At 40.7% G+C, this 22,787-nt stretch overlaps 1 protein-coding gene across 13 annotated transcripts in view; it reads left to right on the top strand.

The window, feature by feature from the left end:
* VTI1A (vesicle transport through interaction with t-SNAREs 1A) overlaps positions 1 to 22,787 on the top strand; it is a 385,337-nt gene that overhangs the window by 230,126 nt on the left and 132,424 nt on the right. For 2 of the 13 annotated variants that reach the window (XM_060404482.1, XM_060404483.1), the window contains one exon: positions 2,945 to 5,961. The exons of the other annotated variants lie outside the window; for them this stretch is intronic. In XM_060404482.1, the coding sequence (XP_060260465.1) occupies positions 2,945 to 2,963 (19 nt within the window). In that variant the 3' untranslated portion in view covers positions 2,964 to 5,961. Of the gene's footprint in view, positions 1 to 2,944; positions 5,962 to 22,787 lie in introns of those variants that run through there. 13 annotated transcript variants of the gene reach the window in all.

A 22,787-nucleotide genomic window follows, 5' to 3' on the forward strand; every position in this document is an offset into this window, starting at 1 on the left:
AAATCCTTGGCAATCATATGTCAGTTTTCCCACCTTCCCCTCTCACCCCACACTTTACTGGTCTGGAATACTTAGAATTTTAAGAGCCCATATCCTACACCACACTGCATCTTTTAATAACAAAAACCACTACTACTTATGTGCTCACTGATAGCTTCTAGACTCTTGCTATACATTATCTTATTTCATCTTTATGACAACTCTGTAAGGCATTACTCCCATTTTAAGAAATAAGTAACTTTTGTTCCGTGTTGTCCAGTTCAATAGAAGTACTCTGCCTCCAGACCCTGTTTTTCCTACTGTGCAGGACGGTTAACCCTTCTATGGAGAATTAGTAGCCTCACAGAGAGTCAGACAACCATTCTGGGTGGTTCTTGACAACAATCAACAAACCCTTACTAGATCCCACTCTCTCATACAGACTGAAGGTACTGAGTCTGGGCTGTGTAGACACAGAATCTGCTGTGTACCAGTGAAGTCCTTAGTGAGCTTGTTTTTATAGAGTCCTTTAGAATAGCTTTATTTTTAAGACTAGACTCTGTGACATTCATCAGAACCAACAAAAGTGTGTGGGGGTGAGCCTAGCATCTTCCTTCAGTTCAGTTCAGTTCAGTCACTCAGTCATGTCCAACTCTTTGCGACCCCATGAATCGCAGCACGCCAGGCCTCCCTGTCCATCACCAACTCCCAGAGTTCACTCAGACTCACGTCCATCGGGTCAGTGATGCCATCCAGCCATCTCATCCTCTGTCGTCCCCTTCTCCTCCTGCCCCCAATCCCTCCCAGCATCAGAGTCTTTTTCAATGAGTCAACTCTTCGCATGAGGTGGCCAAAGTACTGGAGCTTCAGCTTTAGCATCATTCCTTCCAAAGATTACCTAGGATCGACCTCCTTTAGAATGGACTGGTTGGATCTCCTTGCAATCCATGGGACTCTCCAACACCACACTTCAAAAGCATCAATTCTTCGGTGCTCAGCTTTCTTCACAGTCCAACTCTCACATCCATGCATGACCACTGGAAAACCATAGCCTTGACTAGACGGACCTTTGTTGGCAATGTAATGTCTCTGCTTTTGAATTATGCTATCTAGGTTGGTCATAACTTTCCTTCCAAGGAGCAAATGTCTTTTAATTTCATGGCTGCAATCACCATCTGCAGTGATTTTGGAGCTCAAAAAAATAAAAGTCTGACACTGTTTCCACTGTTTCCCCATCTATTTCCTATGAAATGATGGGACCGGATGCCATGATCTTAGTTGTTTGCATGTTGAGCTTTAAGCCAACTTTTTCACTCTCCTCTTTCAGTTTCATTAAGAGGCTTTTTAGTTCCTCTTCACTTTCTGCCATAAGGGTGGTGTCATCTGCATATCTGAGGTCATTGATATTTCTCCCGGCAATCTCGATTCCAGCTTGTGCTTCTTCCAGCCCAGCCGTTTCTCATGATGTACTCTGCATATAAGTTAGCATCTTCCTTACCTTTGGTATTAGTAAATTTAAATTTTATTTTTATGTACGAGTTTGTATTACCTGGAGCCTTCTCCTCATTGGAGAAAACAATTAGTTTTGTTTAATTATTCACAATGACCTTTCTGTGTATTTATCAAGAGGCATATGGTTTAGTGAATAAGAGGTAGGCTCTGGGGTAACAATGTCTCTGCCACTTTCTAGCTATTAACTTTGGGCAAGAATCTCACTCTCTGTACCTCAGGTTCCCTTAATGTAAAATGGCGATGACAATAGTCCATACATGCGAAGTACATACAACAGTGTTCGGTACATAGTAAAGTTTAAATAAATGTTGAAATACTGACGATGCTCATCATTGTTGCTTAAAAAAAAAAAAAAAAGCCTGGGAGCAAAGACTAAAATCAAAATGTCAATAATTTCTTGAGGTTGATGAATTTTAAATGAATGTTTTTAAATTTTCATTTTTTGTTTTCACTCCCAGATTTCCCTAGTAAGTTTTAGAAAATTTAAAATGAGTAATAAAAATAAAGCCTCATACTTGCCTTATGTCCCTGTTCTGGTACCACCACCCTCCCCCTCTGCTCAGCAATGCTGCTTGAACTGCCCACAGTAATCAAACCCTGCCCAGCGCAGAGCAAGCCTTCCGGCTGCCACACGTGTGCCTAGTTGCTCAGTCGAGTGGGTTGCCATTTCCCTCTCCAGGGGATCTTCCCGACACAGGGATGGAACCCACGTCTCCTGTGTCTCTTGCATTGCAGGCAGATTCTTTAGCCACTGAGCCCTTGGGGAAGCCCCGTTCAAGCTCAGTCCTTCTCTCTCACTGGACGGTTTAGGGAGGGGAGCCTCCAGGTTGGTCTCTGACTCTTCATCCCCCTGTATGCTCTTCTAGATGTTATCGGCCAGTTCATCTTCCAAAGTGTAAACCTAGTACTGTTTTCTTTCCTGCTTAGAAACCTCCCGAGTTTCCCCATTGCCTGCTGACAGATGTCCTCCTCAGTCTTACCCCCAGGGTCTTCCAGTGAATGTGTTCTAGTCTTAGTTGCTGCTACTCCCTCTGGATATACCTTCTGTCCCTACTAAAATGAACTATTTCCCATCTCCACAGCCCACCTTAGATTTTCATTAGATTTCATTTCATACTTCCACCTGGCATATTCTCCCTTTGTCACCTGTATTAGTCAGGGATCTGAATGCAACTGAGAGAAGTCCAGATCTGACTGCCTATGAACAAAAGAGGGACATAATTTGGGGGGGCTCCAAAATCACTGCAGATGGTGACTGCAGCCATGAAATTAAAAGATGCTTACTCCTTGAAAGAAAAGCTGTGACCAGCCTAGACAGCATATTAAAAAGCAGAGGTATTACTTTGCCAACCAGGGTCCGTCTAGTCAAAGCTATGGTTTTTCCAGTAGTCATGTATGGATGTGAGAGTTGGCCCATAAAGAAAGCTTTTATTTTTATTCTTTTGAACTGTAGTGTTGGAGAAGACTCTTGAGAGTCTCTTGGACTGCAAGGAGATCAAACCACTCAACCCTAAAGGAAATCAGTCCTGAATATTCATTGGAAGGACTGATGCTGAAGCTGAAACTCCAGTACTTGGGCCACCTGATGCGAAGAACTGACTCATTGGAAAAGACCCTGATGCTGGGAAAGATTGAAGGCAGGAGGAGAAGGGGACAGCAGGGGATGAGATGGCTGGATGGCATCACTGATTCAATGAACATGAATTTGAGGAGGCTCCAGGAGTTGGTGATGACAGGGAAACCTGGCATGTTGCAGTTTATGGGGTCGCAAAGAACTGGACACAATTGAGTGAGTGAACTGAACTGAGTTGTCACATGTACCTAAATAGTTCAAGGGCAGAAGTGACTACAAACACAGTGGAATCTAAGGGTTCAACAATCAAAGGGTCATTGCAATCAGGTGTTGCTGTTTCCATCTCTCCTCTCGGCTCCCTTGTGTGTGGTTCCATCCTTCATCAGGGTGCCTCCTCGTGGAGACAAGGTTTTTGCCACCCCTTTCAGTGACACCTGTTTCATCTAGCTGTTTTTGTTCCCCCTAAAAGTCATCGCATGGAGTCTTACTGGTTCTGGGTGGCTCTGGTTGTGTAAAATCTCATTAATCTGTGATGGGATATTTTAGACCTGGAACTTCATGCAGGGGATGGGCACACAAACTGAGAGCATTTCCCTCAGAAAAATCCAGAGCTTTTACTAAAAAGGATAATAGATACTAGGTGAACAGAAACAACAGATGTCATCTTCAGAATGTTTCAGCTGAACTTTTGTCGATACTCTGGATCTCAGGTGAAATACCATTATCTTCATCAAGCCCTGATCAGTTTCCTAGCAAGAAATGGTCTCTGTTCTGATTCTTCAGGGTAGTTTTTCCTCTCTCATGAGGTCACAAAATCAGACACGACTTAATGACTGAAAAACAACAAGGCGCTAACATCATCTACTTTGCTTTGTGTATATTGTAGTTATTAAGGACCATGTCTTCATTTTCTTTTAGATCTTTTTTATCCCCTCCCTCATCCCCCAAGGAGTTTTATATGTTTCCCCACGATATTGTGCAGCCAGCTGAAATGAATAGCAGAGGGTGTCCAAATAAAAAAAGAAAGCCAGGAATCACTTTAGTACCCCCAAAGCATGGACTTTCAACAAATGCCTGTATAGATACCAGATAGGTATGTCCTACCTGAAAGCAAAGCAGGAGACACAATCAGAGGGTCCACAGTGTTGGATAAAATGAGAATAGCCTTTAGTTGAGGTCAACCGTAGCTTTCCGGGATGCTGAGACGGGTCCGGATAGACCAGTTTCTGGTGGGAGGCATGGGGGTGGCAGGGTGAGGCCACAGTTCTTGTGTCAAATCCCTACCCGGAGGAGAATGAGGAGTTTCTATGTGACCAGTTGTCTTCAGGGGTCTCAGTCTAGACTGTAAGCTGCTGGTGGTCACAACCCCCATTGCATTTACATGGGGCCATGCTCCCCGAGCCTGGGCCTGGGCCTGGTCAGTGAATATAGTCTTTGGAAGAATGGTCAAGAATAGTTTCAAAGTTGACATCTAGGTTCTTGGATGTCATTTAGTTGAAACCCCGCAGGTTTTTATCCATTGCACTTTGGCTACCATGTAAACATGTTCTTTCAAAGATAAGATAAGTAACTTCACAATAACAGAATATTTTTGTCCATTATTTAATCACAGTGGAAAAGCATCTTATATTGATATTTTCCTTGGATGTGAGTCCCAATTTGACCTAATTCACGAATTACCTTTCTTTTATGATTTTTTCTTTTTATCCCCAGGAAGCATGCCATTCTTTAATGCAACGTAGAATATGAAGAGTGCATGTCACCTTCACCATCAATGCTTTCTTTGAATGCAGCCTTGAGCTGTTAACTGGAAGCAGGGAGCCCTGGGCCTTCCTTGTAAACAAGTAATGGAGCCCTCAGCTCGCCGCCCCCCAACCTTGTAAATAGCTATTTATTAACATATACCATCACCAAACAACATTTTTCCAATTCCAGGCCCCCACATTACACCACTGTCTGCTCCATTGTAAGCTGAGGGAGGCCTTTGGCCATCTGTTTCATTAGACGCCAGAGGCAGTGAACAATATCTGAACTTTCCCGAAGCGAGTGCCCGGGCTTCCCACTTCACACATCTCCCCCTTCCTCTTCTGCCACCGCCGCCACTGCCACCGCCACCACCATATTTTTTTGTTTGAACGCTCACATTGTAAATTAGTGTATTCACACATCACTTTTAAAAGGCTCGCTGTGTTATAAGATGGGACAAAGCGAGCTCAGTAACAGCCCATGCACAGTGCAGGTGGTCGAGCTAGCTGCTCCCCAGATCAAAAGTCAAACAACTGTGAATCTTCTTTTGAAACTCCAGTTAGGGAGACAAGGCGAGGCTTATCTGCACAAACAAGAACGAGTTATAGATATACATCGCAAATGCAAGAGGACAAAAAGGGGTTTCAGAATCTTGAAGGAGAAGAAAATCTTCTAATGCTGACAATTCTGAGGGCATTTCTAAAATACATAGCTCTTTTTTTTTCCTTTTTTTGTAAAATTAGTCTTTTATTGTGTGGTGATTGGTAATTATTATTTATGCTTTGGTACTGTTCCTAAAGTAGCTAAGATTTTTTTTTTCAAGCCACCTTGGGGGCAGGAAATAGCTCCTTTTCATGGTTGTATTTTATTTTTCAGCAACATTTAAGGACAGACTCCTATTTATACCACACAAGCAGTTTTGTCTGTTGTAAACAAAGTAAGTGGCTGGGAATTGTGCTTTCCCAGAAATGTTTTCCAGGGAAGCCATAATAAGAAACAACTGTGTACATCTTGAGATTTTTTTTTTGTCATCTAGGTATTAAGAAAGAAGTCTTTGCATTCATGGAAAAAAAAGAAAAAGCACTGTTTATAAAGAAAGATATTCAATATCCAAAAGTGTAATTAAAATATTTCATTTCTTAAACTACAAAGGTTGGTCACCTTGCTTGTATTAATTAAGGTAGTTTTCTTTTTCTTCTTTTAAATTATTTCTAACATTTTTTGACAAGATAGTAGCTGAAATGACAGGAGGCATTTTCTTTTTTTAACCTCAGTAGCCTACTTAGAAAGTTAGTGGCTTCTTTTGTAAAATTATGTGAAGGACTTTGAAACTAATGACTATCAATCAATGGGGAAAATGCAAAAATGGTAAATTTTATGAAAAAATTTAAAAGAGGGTTAAACAGGCTTGGAATTAGGAAGGAACAGCATAGTTTCTTATCGTTTACATAGCTACTCTATTGTCCATCTTCTGATATCTTAATGATTTTGTGACTAAAAAAAAAAACCCTCTCAACTTTCTAATTCTCAAATCAGTTAACAGTGTCTGAATCAGGAGAGTCCCCAAGTACTTTCAGAAAAACCATGCTCTTTATCTCAGGGCATACAAAAGTGGTCCCTATCCTAGGGACGGTTTCACAGGGTCTCTGAACCAGTGGAACTTTCTGAACATTTTTGGATATGTGTGTGTATGCATCATGCTGAGAATTTTCCATAAGATTTTCTGAAGAGTCCCCAACCAACTCCAAACAAGTTGAGAAATGAGACATAGTTACAGAACTATGTACAAATGTCTTAGCTAAATACTACTTACAGGCTTTGATATTCTGGCTTATTTGAAATGTATTGGTCTACAAGAAACACTTATTTTTAATTTCCCACAAAGTTTAACAAGGAACTTTTCAGGGGTGCTTCCTTTGGGAAATCAGACCATTTATCAAAATTAAATCCTGAAGACAATCTTAACAATTAAAATCTCTATAAGGCCTTATAGTTTGTAAGGCACGTTCATGTACATTATCATTTAATGTAAATTTCAGAGGAAGTCTGTGATTTGGCATCATCATTATTATCCTATGTCATAAATAATTGAGCCCTACAAAAGTGAGTCTTGCCCAGAGTCATTCCATCAAGATGGGGCAGAGTTGGACCAATACCCTGGTTATTAGCCTCAGAAACCATGTTCTTAGCAACAACAGCCACAGCAGCATCTTCTTCAACAGCAGATGTTTACACTGTGTTTACTGTGTCAGAGGGAATCTGGTAGTCATCAGAGATTCAACAAACTCAGAACTCTACTCCTAGATACCTTAATATTTTTAAGAAATAACAATGTATAGTCACTCATGCTTCATGGTCAGTGAGAGATAAAGGCTGTAGGCTGCAACAAGAAGAAGAAATCCTGGTGTCCACAGTCAGTTAAGATTTTATAGGGGAGATGGCAGGTACCCAGCCTAAAAGTTGCTGCCTAATTCTTAACCCACCCATGGGGTACGCTGCTTCCCTTTTTATGGCAGCCTCAAAGTAATAACTTCCAGCAGCAGAAATTGAATCAAGGGTAGGAAGGATGGTGTTAGAGAGATCTTATTTGTCCATGATTGTGTTGAGGGTATATAGGAAGTTAACAACTTGTAACTGCATCTGCTCATAAAATAAATATGACCCAAATCCTTCTTGAGAATTTGTTTTAATTGCGGTAGAGTTTAAGATTTTCTTCAAGTAAATAAGAAAGGCTTGAAGTCACCTCAATAGAAAAAATAATTTCATAATTGCAAACAATTATGAAAAATCTTTTCACATTTTATTTACCCCAATTTTGGAAAGATACTAAGAACTTTCATACCTGTGACTAAAATAATGTATTTATAAAATTCTATGGTCTTTGGAATTATACTACACATTTACTATAGCTTCTATACTTGCGATTCATGAATAGATGTGAAGAATGTTGGTAGAGTACATGGATTGTTTTATTGTGATCCATTAATTAGTTGATAAGTATATCACTTTAAAACATTGAATTTTTTTCATATATTCCTGTGAAATCTTTCTCATCAAATGGGTTTATAGAAATCTAGTTAGTAGCAAACTTGCCCAGCCAATGAAGAAAAGCATTCATTTTCTGTTCTGTATATGTGATCTGAAGCCATAGCCTTTAGGTCTTTTAATCTGTCTGTTCAAGGCCAAGCTATTTATATGGATAATTTTTAAAGCTTCTGTATAAAGAAAACAAGAACATTTTATTTATTCACTGGGGGTTTTATGTGCCTTGAAATTGCATAGATAAAGTATTTTCTGGCTCATGGATCTGGAGGAGATAAAAGGTCTCTTATTTTATAAGGCTTTATGTAAGCTTTTCAAATGTACAGTATTCTCATGGCTGGAGTTTTTTAAATGAAACATTATTTCACCATTATAATTGGAGTTTAACGTGGGCATCTTTTTCCTTCCCTGAATTGCATGTTAAATTATGTGTTTAAGATTGGTTTTATTGCGTTTTTACCTTCTGGATTTTCAGTAGCTCTCATGTTGGCGAAATGAATTTACCAATCCTCATTTTTAGTAATGGGCAACTATTTAATGTGCCTCTGAGTGGAAAACCCAAAAATCAGATTTAAAAGGCAAAATGAAAAGTATAACTTGCTTTTGCAGCATATTGGTCAGGAGGATAAAAAGTTATTTACCTCCACCCTCCTTAAGAATTTTTTCTGAGACTGATAAACTGAAAAGGAAAAGGAGGTATTTTTGAACTCCAGAGTAACTGGATTCAGACCAGATTCTGGGTGAACATTAGCTGCTGTTAGCTCTGCCATGTCAGGGCCAAGCAACAGCTTTCCCTGGCTGGAGCGTTCCCAAGCTATCACGGCCGTCAGACAGGTGGGGAATAAATATTGTAGAATGGTGGGACATTTGAAGAGCAAGCTCCTGATCCCCAGGCCTCAATTTGGACAAGCTTCAGTTGGAGCAAACAGGTGTTCCTGGGAGGAACTGTCCTCAGGTGGCTGAGGGGGTGCCATTCTTTCACACACATGAAAAGTTCCCTTTCCCTCTGCCCGCAGGAAAATTAGAATTAACTACAGCTTTTTCTTTTGAAATGGAAAAAGAGAAATAAAAATATGGCACCAGGTTTTGGCTCTGAGTGGATTTCCATGGAGCATGTAATCTATGATAAATGATGAGAATTCTAGAAGCAAAGCATCCTTGCAGTTTTCAACATTGGAGATGCTGTAAAAACTGAATGAATTCACCAATTATTTCATGAGCTCTTGTGATTTTCTCAACACTAAGCTAAGTGCTAGGCATAGAATGTAAGACAAAAACAAAAGGCCCTCTCCTCCAGGGACTTAGCCTAAATTATAGTAGTAGTAATTGGTTTGAACATGAAAGTGAAGCTGATAGTCTTCAGGGACACTGTGGACTGAAGGTAGGTGCTGGCATCAGAAGGATTTCTTTTTCTGTAGCGCCATCGCACTGAGGATATGACTAATGATTTGTTTGAGGGGTCATTCTAAGTCAGTTTTTTACTATAAAACATAAAATAGATATATTAAAGCAAAAAATTGTTTTAATGCTTCTTCCTTAAAACAAGGTACTCTGTTGATATAAGTGTTTCCTTTTATTCTTTCAGTCATGATCCTTGTATGATGTTAGAATGCTCCTCTAACGTAATATTGTATCATAAATGTGTTGCTAAAATACATCTTCATAATTATACTTTTCCTAATTGAAAACTTTTTCTAGTGAAAGATTTTAAAAAACCTTTTATTTTGTTAAAAAATAATAATAAGTATCAAGAAACAGGGAGAAAGTAATCCATAGTCACAATCTACATGGACTAGTAATCCATAATTGCACTAATGCAATTTTCAGAATTACATTTTCCCTCTGACACTTTGGGATGTCATTTTCTTTCCCTTGTTCTATAGGATCTTTTTTTCCATTGTCTTCATGTTGTTGCACATTTTTATTTGGTTTGGTTAGTTTTTAAATCCTCTTCTTGGGTCTGCAAATGGTTGGCAGTGTTATGTGATCAGTTCTGTCGAGAGAGAGCCCTCCGTCTCCAGACTGTCTTCATGGGAATGAAATGGGACTTCTTCCTTCCCCTACTCCTTGACTCTGGCATGAAAAGTGTCCAACCATTGGCTGTACACCTGTTACCTCCTTCCCATCTTTACCCTCTACCACTGCATGCAAACACACTTTCCTTATGAAGACCGTGCTTCCCAGGGTTCACCGTACCTTGCTTGTCACTACCCAGTATTGATTTATTTATTGTTTACCTAGGACCTGTAGTTTCTTATTGGCTATAGAAAAGAAAGAAGGTGAGGAGTGTGGAAAAGGAGGAATGCCTACAGTAGTTCACGTGTCTCCTAAGTGGCAGCATCCACTATAAGAAAGACAGATGCTTGGTTTCTAGTTGTAACAGAACTCACATTTTTTATCTAGCAGCAGACTTCGTGGGAGGTGGACTACTGCTTACATTTTTCAATTCATTTTTTACAGCAGTAGAAAATCCTTGCCGATTCTGGCAACTTGTGGAGACAGTTTAGGTGTCATAAATTATCATCATTTTTTTTTCATTCCAGTTTAATGGGCACTTTGATAGGTGCAGCATCCAGAGCCATCAAGCAGGTACCATTTTAAACCAGAACTATGGATGATCTTTAAAATCACCCTAAATAAGAGGGCCATGCAAACCATTTCTATAGCTCAACCCTTGGGTGGTCTTGTTTTAACTGTTACTGTTTAATTATTGATGACTTACTGACATAAGGCATGGAAGCCTTAGGGGGAATGAAATCCCATGAGCCATTTTCCTTAGATGAATCTTCTTTGAGGTTTAAGTGTCCCTCTAAGTAATATAGTGAGGCTGGATTTAGGGGGTCATTCCAAATACTGCCTGGCAAAGCCAGCTGTGGCATCTGTATTCATCGATGGAGTCTGCTGATACATCTGGAAAAAGAGGCATGTCTGCCCCATGCTTCATCATGACAGCCTCATACAAGCCCACCTACTGTAGGCCAGGCATCCTTATAGCATTCTGTACTTCCCGTTTCTCTTCTCTCTCTCTCCAGGGAAAAAGTCTAATCTCCAGCAATAAAAATGACTTACCTTTAGGAATTGATTTCCCCTCTTAATGCTCCTATCCTGGAAGCTTTTATTAAGAAAATGGAATTCACTCTATGGGCTTCCCTGTTGGCTCAGCGATAAAGGACCCACTTGCTGATGCAGGAGATAGCGGTTCTATCCCTGGGTCAGGAAGATCCCCTGGAGAAGGAAATGGCAACCCATTCCAGTATTCTTGCCTAGGAAACCCCATGGACAGAGAAGCCTAATGGGCTACAGTCCATGGGGTTACAAAGAGTCAGACATGACTTAGCAACTAAGCAACAATTTACTCCACACTTTGAAAGTTCCTTTGCAGGGAACTTTGCTGAGTTTGTAGGGATGGAGAATGGCTCTTGCCCTCAGAAAACTCACATCCTAACCGAAGAGGGCTGAGGAGTGTAGAGGAAACATGACTTCCAAATGGATGCTGAGCAGAAACCCCATGTGCAGTTCTGAGTGGAGATCATTGCCAACTTGGAGGAATTAGGATGAGTTTCATGGATGGCAGGGCATTTATAATGGCCCTTGAAGGAAGGGTGAGATTTAGCCAGGCAAAGTTAAGAGATTCCAGACTAAGAAAACAAACAGAGAAGTAGCATCTTGCAAGGCAGACATGGCAGATAGTGCAGATCAGCTTTGTTGTCAATTCTGTGATTTTTGCCTTTTGTTTTCTGGGGCTCCTGTTTTAACAATTAGTAGATTACCTTTCAGCATGCTTGTACAGAAGTGTCATCTCCCTCCCAGGCCACCCTGCCCCCACCACACCCTAGGAGATAAAAGCTTGACTGATTAGAGGCCTGAAAATCCAGACTCCATTTGTTGTCCTCATTATTATTCTCCTATTGAGCACCTACTGTGTCCTCTGGGCAGCATGAGCCTTAAAAGATAAAATTCTTTCATTGTTTTTATATAGCGCATTGCTGTTTCATTTTTGCAAGTTCTGATTTCCTCTTGAAGATCGTGGGTTCCGTGGGGTTTCTCTAAGCATTCTGAAAGGTGTTACAAATGTTGGTGATTATGTGTGTAGGCAAGATAGACTTCCACCAAAAGGTGGGATTTTCCTTTTGGAACACTGTGCCGTCGAAAGTACCATCCAGAGCCAGTGCTCAGAGCAATTCCTTTAGAGCTTTGCTGTGTCTTCAGTGTTGTGTGAGCTTCCTATAACCTGTTTGTTGTCTCGGCTCTGCTGCCTGTGACATAATCTGAGAATAGGCTGGCCTGGGGGCAGAGGGGAGCCAGAACCTGGAGGATTTTAGGAGGCCACAAATCAGAGAGGCTGGGTGGCCTGGATTCAAATTTCACAACACGGACTGAAACGGGCCTGGGCCTGCTACTATCTCTGCGCCCCGCCCCCACCCTCTTTTTCTTTTTTTCCTGGCAACCATTTTGCTTTAATAGGACTTGAAATTTTTAACCTAGTTTTGCTTTGGGGAAAAAAATGTATTAACCATGTGGCTTGTCAAGGCATCACTTTTTAAAAATTTCTTGATTGAAAGTTCCCTCTCAGCACTGGAGTTCTTTCTAGGTGCACACCTGCCTTGTTAATCACGTTCTCTGGCTTTTAGTATTTCCATTTACAAATGGAAACGCTTAGCAGACAGCCTGGGAAGGAGTGGCTGTCCTCTTCAGCATGACCAAAGCACTGATGAAATACTTGCAGGTACCTGGCGGCTGCTGCTGCTGCTGCTGCTAAGTCACTTCAGTTGTGTCCGACTCTTAGCGACTCCGTGGATTGTAGCCCACCAGGCTCCTCCGTCCATGGGATTTTCCAGGCAAGAGTACTGGGGTGGGGTGCCATTGCCTTCTCCAGCAGGTACCTGGCAGGGTACTGCAAAATCCCATGGCCTTTCAACTCTATAAGGAGAAGGAAGTATGAGCAGTCAACACAAATGGTAACTGGTCAATGGGTGACAGGTAAGCACAGTGTCCTGGCTGGGGACCCAGTCTGTGGATTTACGATTTGTATTTATTACACAAATAGTGTTGCCAGAGCAAAAGAGAACAGTTTTTAAAAGAAAGTGCTCATAACACACTTACAGTGATCTTTTCCTCGTTATTTTTTGTCTTTATTTTAACGTTGGTATTTTCCTTTGTGTGACTTCAGTACAATTTTAAGTTCTGCCTTTACCTTTAACTTAACATGATAGCTTTCACTACTATACGCAGTGAATTTGGTTTTGTAGTTGATCTTTTCTAATCAAGTTATTACGACGTTGATAGAGGTTCAGGAAAGCCGAGCAGCATGTGGTTGGCACGCGTTAGTTTTCCAGAAAATTGAAGAGCTGACTCTAATGTGGCTCAGGTTTCCACCGCCTAATGGTTAAGAGCCCTGAACTTTGATAGTTGGGTGCTGAGATCTATGTGTACTGTGCTATGCTGTCCACACAGATCACTTGCATATATTAATTTTAAGGTGTTCCATGATAATATTGGTGATAAAGTATACCTATAAACAAAGCAGTCAGGTCACCGTGTGGAGGAGATAAATATGGTGGATTCTAGAAATAGCTCCATTTCCTGCCCAAGTATTCCCTAACAAACAGACTGAAAGGCAATGATTGAAGCTGGGTTAAGAACTCACGCATTGTCTTTGTCAGCTGTTGGTACTTGATAATTTAATCAGCATAAATCCTGACACCTGCTCAGTGGGGTGTTAACCAGGTGAAGCTTGTCTCTGCCTTGCACAGAGCACTGAGGGATGGCCTGGAATACAGGAGGCCAAGAGGAGGGCTGACAGCAAGGGTGGTTTTGGAGGCGCCTTATTAGCAAAAGAATGAGATGTGAGCTGGGTGCCATGACAGGAGGTGCTGAACAGCCAGGGGGCAGCATGGGAGCATTTTGCACCTGATGGAGGAGAAATGGAAGAAGGAGGATGAACGCGAGCTTCCCCATCTTTCCCGAGCTCAGGATGATGGATGACTTGTCATCTTTTGTGTTTCTGCTGGGGCAGCTAAATTGGAATCTCTCTACTGAGACCAGGGAGTGAAAACTGGAACTCTATGGGCCATAAGCAGCTTGCGGAGTTGTTGTTTTTGTTTTTTGGTTTTTTTTTTTTTCCCAGTCTGCACGGTTTTGGTTTGTTTTTAAAATTGAAATATTATCTACATATAATAAAATTCACACATTTTAAGTGTAGATTTGATTAATTTTGGTCATGGGATGCAATTAGGTAACCACCACAATACATCTGGACAGAGACCAGTTCTCACTCTAAAAAGTCTCCTTCAGGCCCTTTGCACTCAGTTCACTTCCTCCATCCCTGTCCCAAGCAGACCCTGATCTGCTCTCTGCTGTTAGTTTTGCCCGTTCTAGAATTTCACATAAATGGAATTATACAGCACATGATCATTTGTGTAAGACTTCTTTCAGTCAATATAGAGATCTTGAAATTCATCCACGTTGTTGTGTGTATTAGTATTTCATTCCTTTTAATGGCCAAGTAATATTCCATAGTAGAAATATGCTACAATTTGTTTCTCACTCACCAGTTTATGAACCTGTAGGTTGCTTCCAGTTCAGAGCTATTATAAATAATGGTGCCGTGAACATTTGTGCACACATCGTTTTTTAGGTTTTCATTTTTGTTGAGTAAATATCTAGGGGTGGGACTGCCAGCTCATAAGGTATGTATATATTTTAATTTCATAAATTAAAATGGGGTTTAATTTGGACCTGCCAAACTGGTTCCTAAGTGCCTGAACCTTTTTGCATTCCCATCGCAATGTATGGGAGTTCCAGTTGCTCTGCAGAGTTACTCTTAAAACTTTCAAAATAGCTGCCTGCAATTAAAAGTCAAAACCTTTTAGAGGAGCACATGGTCTCCAGCACACTCTGGTTCCTGTAAACAGTCTCGATTGTTTACATCATCGACCTCTCTCTGGTGATTCGTGACCCCTGCTTTAGAAACTCTGAGCAGCACCCTGTCCCTTCGTATGCGGCAGGTATCATGGCTGAGAACATGTCTATAGAGGAGGTGAATCTGGATTCTCAGGCTTGCCATTTGTAAACTGTCTCTTTGAACAAGTTACTTAACTTCTCTCTGAATGAGTTTCTTCATCTATAAAATGCAGATACCTCTTTTAATGGTTTGTGGTAAAAATGAAATAATACAGAGCATGTCAAGCACAGGGCCAAGCCCAGAGAAAATGTTCAGTAGATGGTACTTAATTTTTTAATAAATTATTATTATTTTTTTTACTACACTGTGTCTTCATTGCTGTGTGAGGACTTTCTCTAGTTACCGTGAGCAGGGGCTGCTCTTCTTTGAGATATGTGGGCTTTTCATTGCAGTGGCTTTTCTCGCTGTGGACCACAGGCTCTAGGCTCACGGCTCAGTAGCTGTGGCTTAAGGGCTTCAGGGTTCCAGCTCAGTAATTGCTCTGAAGCATGTGGATCTTCCCGGACCAGGGGTCGAGCCTATGTCCCCTACATAGGCAGGTGAATTCTTAACCACTAGGCCATAAGAGAAGTCCCTAGATGATACTTATTAGTACCATGGTCTAGTCTAGTGATTCTCGACTGTATGTATCAGAGGCACCTGTGCAAAATTTTAAAAAGCACGGACACCTGGGTCCCTCCCATAGCTCTCCTCAAGAATGACCATCTCCTGGGCTGAACTTGACCCTGTGCATTGTTTAAAAGTTCTGTACATAATCAAGTTGAGTAAACCTGATCTTCAATCCTTGGTTGCCTGAGAAGGCAGTAACAAGAAGCACAGCATTCTAAACTGTTCTATTACCAACTAGCTGTGTGATCTTGGGCAAATTACTTAACCTCTCTGCAGGAGGTTTAGCTAAGATCTGCCCAGCACATTTAGCCTGAAAGAATTATCAGTTTCTTCCTGGTAGATCACAGCTGCAGTGGAGACAGATAGTTTGATGGTGGTGGAGGTCTGTACCTGCTTCTGGAGTAATATATCAAAGGCAAATCTCAGACAGAACTCTCCCACACCTGGAAACATGTTTTGGTAACTAAGCACAGAAAAGACCCGCCCCCTGTCCTGTGGGCCCACCAAGCTTCTGTCCTCTGTTCTGATAGCAGGGTGCATTGACAGCCGACAAGTTGCCGGAAAAGTTCCCTCAAGTTTGATGTGAGAATATTCTAGCAATAGGAGTTGGCTAACCTTCTAGTCAAAGTCAGGTGATAGACTCCTCCTTTAAGTGGATGTGGTTGTTCTTTTAGTCGCTAAGTCATGTCCGACTCTTTGCGACCCCATGGACTGTAGCCCCTCAGGCTTCTCTGTCTGTGGGATTTCCCAGGCAAGAATACTGGAGTGGGTTGCCATTTCCTCCTCCAGGGGATCTTCCCAACACAGGAATCAAACCCATGTCTCCTGCACTGGCAGGTGGATTCTTTACCGCTGAGCCACCTGGGAAGCCCTTAACGTGGATGGACCAGGACTAAGTCAGAATCCTGAGTGGAGGACTCCAATCCAGGGGAAATAGGCAACTGGGGTCACTAGGAGCAGATGCCCTTCCCATGCCTGCTGTGCGTGCTGATGGTAATGTTTCTAACCAGTCCACGTAACTTCAAGACTATTTCTAATGTCCTCATTAATAATTATTAGTTATGCTAATTGAGAGTATAAGATGAAGATAGCTGCTATACTTTAAGAGCTGCTTCTGGAATATGGTATTTCATTAGTCTCATAGCTGAGCTAAACAGTGTATTCCCATTAGGCCACTTCAGTCATAAATCCAGTGAGTGTGGATTAAAACCAATGCACACACATACATCACACTACACACACACACACACACACACACACACACACACGTGGAAGTATTTTAAAGTTGGGCTTTCCCTGGTGGCTTAATGGTAAAGAATCCGCCTGCTAATGCAGGAAACGCTGGTTCAATCCCTGGCTTGGAAAGATACCCTAGAGGAGGAAATGGCAACCCACTCCGGTATTCTTGCCTGGGAGAATCCTATGGACAGAGGAACCTGGCGGGCTACAGACCGCGGAGCCGCACAGAGTTGCACATGACTTAGTGACTAAACAACAACACATTTTAAAGTTAATTACAGATAACATGAATTCTCATGTTCCATCCAAGCAGAAGATTCAACAGTTCCACAAATGATTGGTCCTAATAGCTACTCTGCTTTCCAGCACAACTTGTCATTTTTAAGCCTCCTTTTTCTGGAAACCCCTCTGAATCCCCCAGGCCCCGTTAGTGCCCTTCCCTGACCTGTGTCCTCCTAGAACATAAATTGCCTCACAGCAACTTATTTCAGCCCAGGGAACATACATTAAGGATTCCAAACTTTATAAAGTATCATCCTTTTTGACTTACCTTCATTCAACAGCATTATTTCCCAAACTTCAGTGATCAGAGTAGTACATCACAATTTTTTTTGTCTTTCTGTCTAATATCTCCACTGCTATTTTTCTTTAAATTGGCACACTTGTTTTTTCAACTTAAATATATTCTTTAGCATTATCCCACAGAGTATTATCCATGGATTAATGGCTCAAGTGTGTTAGTTATGCATTTTTTCACATGTTAAAGTAAGTGCATAATTAAATGTTTAAAATAAAATGTTGAGTGTTCAAAAATATTTAAAATTAAAAGTGATCCTCTCTGTGTTGACTAACATAAGCTCCGGCCCCTGTGGTGGTCTGCTCACTGCACCATGGGACCCCTCACTGTGCTGTATTTGTGGGGTTCCTTCCCATCTCCCCACTTAGACCATAAGCACTCAGACATGGTCTCAAAACATAACAAAGCACCAAAATATGTAGAAGTAAAGTGATGCCTGTTTCTCTACCTCCTAAAACTTTTTTAAATGATTGTTTTCATGTCATTCTAAAGGTGGAGCAAGGTGGAGTTGGGTTATAAAATGATTTTAAATTTACCTGACCTGAGGCTCATGGAAAATAAGAAAGAACTTGAAGAGTTTCCAAGTAGAAAAAAGCAAAAAGAAGCTATCAAATTATCATCTCAGTTTCCCAGAGGAAGTACAAAGAGTGAATTCAAAATCCCTGCTGCTCTCTTCCTGAGTCACACCCGTGGAGATGCAGGAGGTCCTTTGGGCCAAGACTCTGTGCACATGCAGCATTCTCTTGGGATCATGTGTGGCCTTCAGTCTCTGCCCCACTGAGGAACTGGGAACCCCTGATTCCAAACACAAAAATGCTTTATCCATTTTAATGTAGGCTATCCCCTGCCTCCCCAATCCCAACCTACTAGTCCTATGTCGTAGTTGCCCGCTTTATTCTGTCGCACCCAAAAGCTTTTATGCCCCTTGAGGGCAAGGACTGAATCTTTCTGCTTTAGACTTCCTGTGCCTTACTAGTTCCTTGGACAGAAGGGACACTGAAGAAGTATTTGAATGAATGAATGAATGAATGAATGAACGAACAAATGATGAAAGAACAGGTGAGCTGCAGCATTTTGGTTTATGATGAACTTTGCCCATGTAACTCTTTGCATTTTAATAAAGATCTGGAAGCGTTAGTTGCTCAGTCATGTCTGACTCATTATGACCCCATGGACTGTAGCCCACTAGGCTCCTCTGTCCATGGGATTTTCCAGGCAGGAATACTGGAGTGCGTTGCCATTTCTCTTCTCCAAAAGACCTGGAAGGAAACATTTAAGAGAAAACTTTCTAATGTCTGGAAGCATGCTTGTAGATATGAGGGTTAATCTCATTATTTTGAGTAAGTTTTTACTTCTTTAAACAAAGTTTGATGATTCAACCTTAAGAAGTAATCAGTCTTAATCTCAGCGAACAAATGTTCCAAAGTAAATCAGTTGACTATAAGTTATAAATTAATCTTCCACTGATTTCAGTTACATAGGAAATGTAACACATGAAATGTTTTTGAGGTTTGTCTCTCCATTGGTTTCCAAAAATGAAAAGTTGGGACTTAGAGAAATATTTATCTTAGCATAGTACCTACCTTGAACTTTCCTATATGGTATTTGCTGATGTAGTTTCAGATTGAAGCATTAGCATTTAATTATGTATTTTGAAAGTTCAAGATTTCTGGTTTGGGGGTTGATGAATTCCTTAAACGTTGGTTCGATCCAGATTGAGTAGAAGAAAAGGGACATAAGTACTTATATTAACAACATCTAATTTTCTTAAGCCCTTTAAAAATATACTTTTCAAAGTTTAAGATGAAAAAGATAAGTGATCTTGTTGGTTTATTTGCATTGGTTTTGCTTATTTCCCACAATTGGTGAGGTTGTTTGTTTATAAAAAAGAAAGTGCTGCAACCTCGATCACCCAGTCTCAATTTGGGACACTGCAAACACTCTCTATACATTAAACACACGTTTGCAAGTATGGCACCAATTTGTTATAGACAGTTCCTCCCTACACTGTTTAGAATTTTTGGCAGGCTTATCCAAGAAAAGCACAGAGCTCAAAGCGGAGGGAAAGACTGTTGAGGGTGCGTTGTGTGCCCACCAAGCAGGCATGTCCCTTCACCCATAGCTCTGGAGTGAACGCCCATGATTGTGAAGCTGGGGAAACTTACTCGTTCAGTAGCCCTTTTATTCCACACATGACACATCCCACTGAGGTTAATGATGGTTACTCAGAAAGCAGAAGAGGCTAAAATTCTGTTTCTAATCATATTTGCTGTCTTCTGAAACGTTTGATTAAAGTACAAAGTGTTATGCAAGATTCGTTAAGGACCATGTTACTCCACCTAACATTGTACAAAGTGCTCTGTTTGTTCAGAAAGAGCCTCTTTCTACTTGCCTCCAGTGAGTTCTGTTTATTGAGTATTTCATGTCTAGAGAAAAGTGTAAGTTCAGGTAAGTGATTGTGTGTATTCACATGGGCACATCGAGAGAAATTCAGAAGTGTGATCTCAAGATCAATATCTCCATCAGAGCTGTTTATTTTCTTCTATTTTCTGTAAAATGGGGTATGTTCTTTGCTTATTTGGCTGAAGACTAGGGGCCTCCAATTAACTCCAATTAAATAGACCGAACAATCTTAGCTGGTTCTGAGTACTGCTCTCCATAGTCTTTTTATCAAGCCCATGAGATTTAGGGATGTTTTATAAGTTTTGTAGTATAGACATTTTTCCTGAGCCTGATTTATTAGCATTTGAAGACTAACTTCAGTGAAATAGCTTCGGATATCAGTCTATACTCAGTATTGACAGAAAATAAACAGTTTGCACTATTGAAAATAAGCCACCATAATAATAAAGAAGTGTGAGATTGCTGAAATGTATTTGCTCATCAGTAATATTTGTTTTGGTCAAAAATAAAACTATTGGGACTCCTCTGACAGTCCACTAGTTAAAGAGTCTGACCAAGAAAGCCTCTGCACAACCTTCTTCCATTATTTCCTTGGTCAGATACTGTTTCCTTAGTTTTCTTAATTTGGGCCGAGTCTCCAAGAAGGAAAAATAATCATCATTGCTTTGTCTGTATGCAATCTGGAATTTGTTTAAGCAGAGGTCACAGCACCCAGAGACAGTGCTTTTTTCTGCTCAGGAATCGTGTTTTCTTGAGTTTGTACTGAACCACACGAACAAATCATTAAGCGACACAAGTGAAGGGGAAGAGAAGAGTATTCAAAAATCCTTTGACCTCTGCTACAAGGGTGGCTGGCAGAAGACACTAGCTTTAATTGTTTGTTTCTCTGTTGCCAGTTTTTGTTGCGGTGAAACCTTCCGTGATCTTGAGGCAAAAGGTGATTGGGAAGGCAATATTTTGATTCTAATGGCTATATCTATTTTTCTTTATTCAGAATGATCAAAAATATTTTCACAGGCCTAATCAAATAGCATTTACACACAAATCATTCCACAGTTTAGCAGAAAGAGTCATTTTAATTAATACTGCTTAGGAAATGTAATTTAAACCCAAACCTGCAGATCTTTTGCTTGTCTTAAATAAAAAAAGAAGAAGAATATGTGATGATATATCCACTTCCAAAAGATACATGAGTGAGTTTAAACTGGTTTGCTGGTTTAATTTGTTTATCGCTTTGTTTCCTAACAAGAAAATAAAACAGCTACCTGAAATTTTTTTATCTGTATTAGTATATGTGTATCTGTTTTAAACTTTTTCTTTGCCCTGCCAGCATCGATAGCAAACTCTGATTTTTGTCTACTTTCATTCTTTTTAAAATTACATTCAGGGTTGTGTATTCCCATTTTAACATAAGATGATTCATTTGCTTTAGAAAGGAAACTTCCAGCAGCATTGTAGATACATAAGCTGATACATTTAGCAAATAATGTCAGAGAAACTTGAAAGCTGTTCTCTATCACATTGTACTGTCAGTACCTGAGTCCTGGTCCTCTAGAGCAGTGTTCTAGATATTTAAAAATTGAAAATTAAAAAAAAAAAAGAAGCCTAGTAAAGACGCAGATGTAGAGAACAAATGTATGGAACCCAGGGCAAAAGGCGGGGAGGAATTGGGAAACTGGAATTGACACATATACACTACTGATACCGTGTATAAAGTAGATAACTAATGAGAACCTACTGTAGAGCACAGGGAACTCTGCTCCATGCTCTGTGGTGACCTACACGGGAGGGAAATCCAAAGAAGGCTGGTATATGTATGCGTAGAGCTGTACAGCTGTATCACTTTGCTGTACAGTAGAAACTAAAGCGACATTGTAAAGTAATTGTACTCCAATAAAAATTAATCATTAAAACAGAACCCTAGCTATAGCACGGTGCCCTAGATGGAGTAGTCACCCCACGTCAGTGACCATGTGGTTTATCAAGCCTCAGGATTAGTCTCATATGCTGGTGACTCTTCCAACACTGAACACTGTCTCAGCACACCAGGCATGTCTTCTCCAAGTCCGCTTGTTGCCTTCCTGCTCAAGGAGCATTGTGCCAGTTTTTGCTTACTGTAGCAGGACACCACTAAGTTTATTGAAAACTACAGATGTAAATTCTTCGTAATGAAACCAAGACAGGAAAAAATAAGTCTAACTTCAGTTTGGTTTTTTTCTCCCCCTAAGTTTAATCATTTATTGTGTTCAGTTAGAACAACACAGAACTATTGCTTAGCAACACTGGATTAGGCAGAAAATAATTTAAGCTCCCAAATGAGAAACATTTGTAATCGAATATGCTCTAACACTTGCTTTACCACATGGCTTAACACCCTTTTGCTCACACATGGTTAAACACATGTTTGAACTGGTGTTTTAACACCCGTCTCACACATCTTTACGCCCTTTGTTCACATATGCTTAAACACATGCTCTGACACTCTGTGCTCTCACTGTTGAACACAGGCAGAGTATTGTCTTGGATCGCATTTTCTAAACTTTCATTGGTTCGGAGCGTTCAGCCAAAGACGCGTATCCAGTAAAGTCACAGCTCTTTCTACAAGATGACGTCTGCTGTTGTGTGCCTTCAGTCTGTCTGGAGAAGAGAATCCTCCCAGAGGTGACCGTGGCTACGGCCCTTCATATCTACCACACCCCCAAGTGATGGCCTTTTCGAGTATTTCAGCCCATGTGTGACCTGTCACAAAAGTATTGTTTTTCACCCTGGCCTGTCTACTTGTATGTTTCCTAAACTACGATACTCTAAAGTCTTATTCAGAGCCAAATGTAGAATTGAGCTGTTTTTTTTTTTTTTCTCTCTCTCTCTCTCTCTCTTACATCTTACTTGGCAACTTCAGCAAAGCTGAAAATATATGTACAGAAGTATGGTATTTGTGTTACAGAAATCTGAATATAATTGGGAAAAGTGTGGCCTCACCTTGCTCACATGAGTCTGATTTCTGGGATCCTCTCTCTTCTTTTTGTTTCTGTGACGTCTGCCATCCTCTTAGGCAAGGTGACTGCCTCCTCTTCACTTTGACCTGCTACACGATGCCATTGGTGGATTCACAAAAGGTCGGCTCTTCTCCAAGAGAATAGGAG

Source organism: Ovis aries, chromosome 22 (assembly GCF_016772045.2).
Source record: "Ovis aries strain OAR_USU_Benz2616 breed Rambouillet chromosome 22, ARS-UI_Ramb_v3.0, whole genome shotgun sequence".
NCBI classification, from domain to species: domain Eukaryota; kingdom Metazoa; phylum Chordata; class Mammalia; order Artiodactyla; family Bovidae; genus Ovis; species Ovis aries.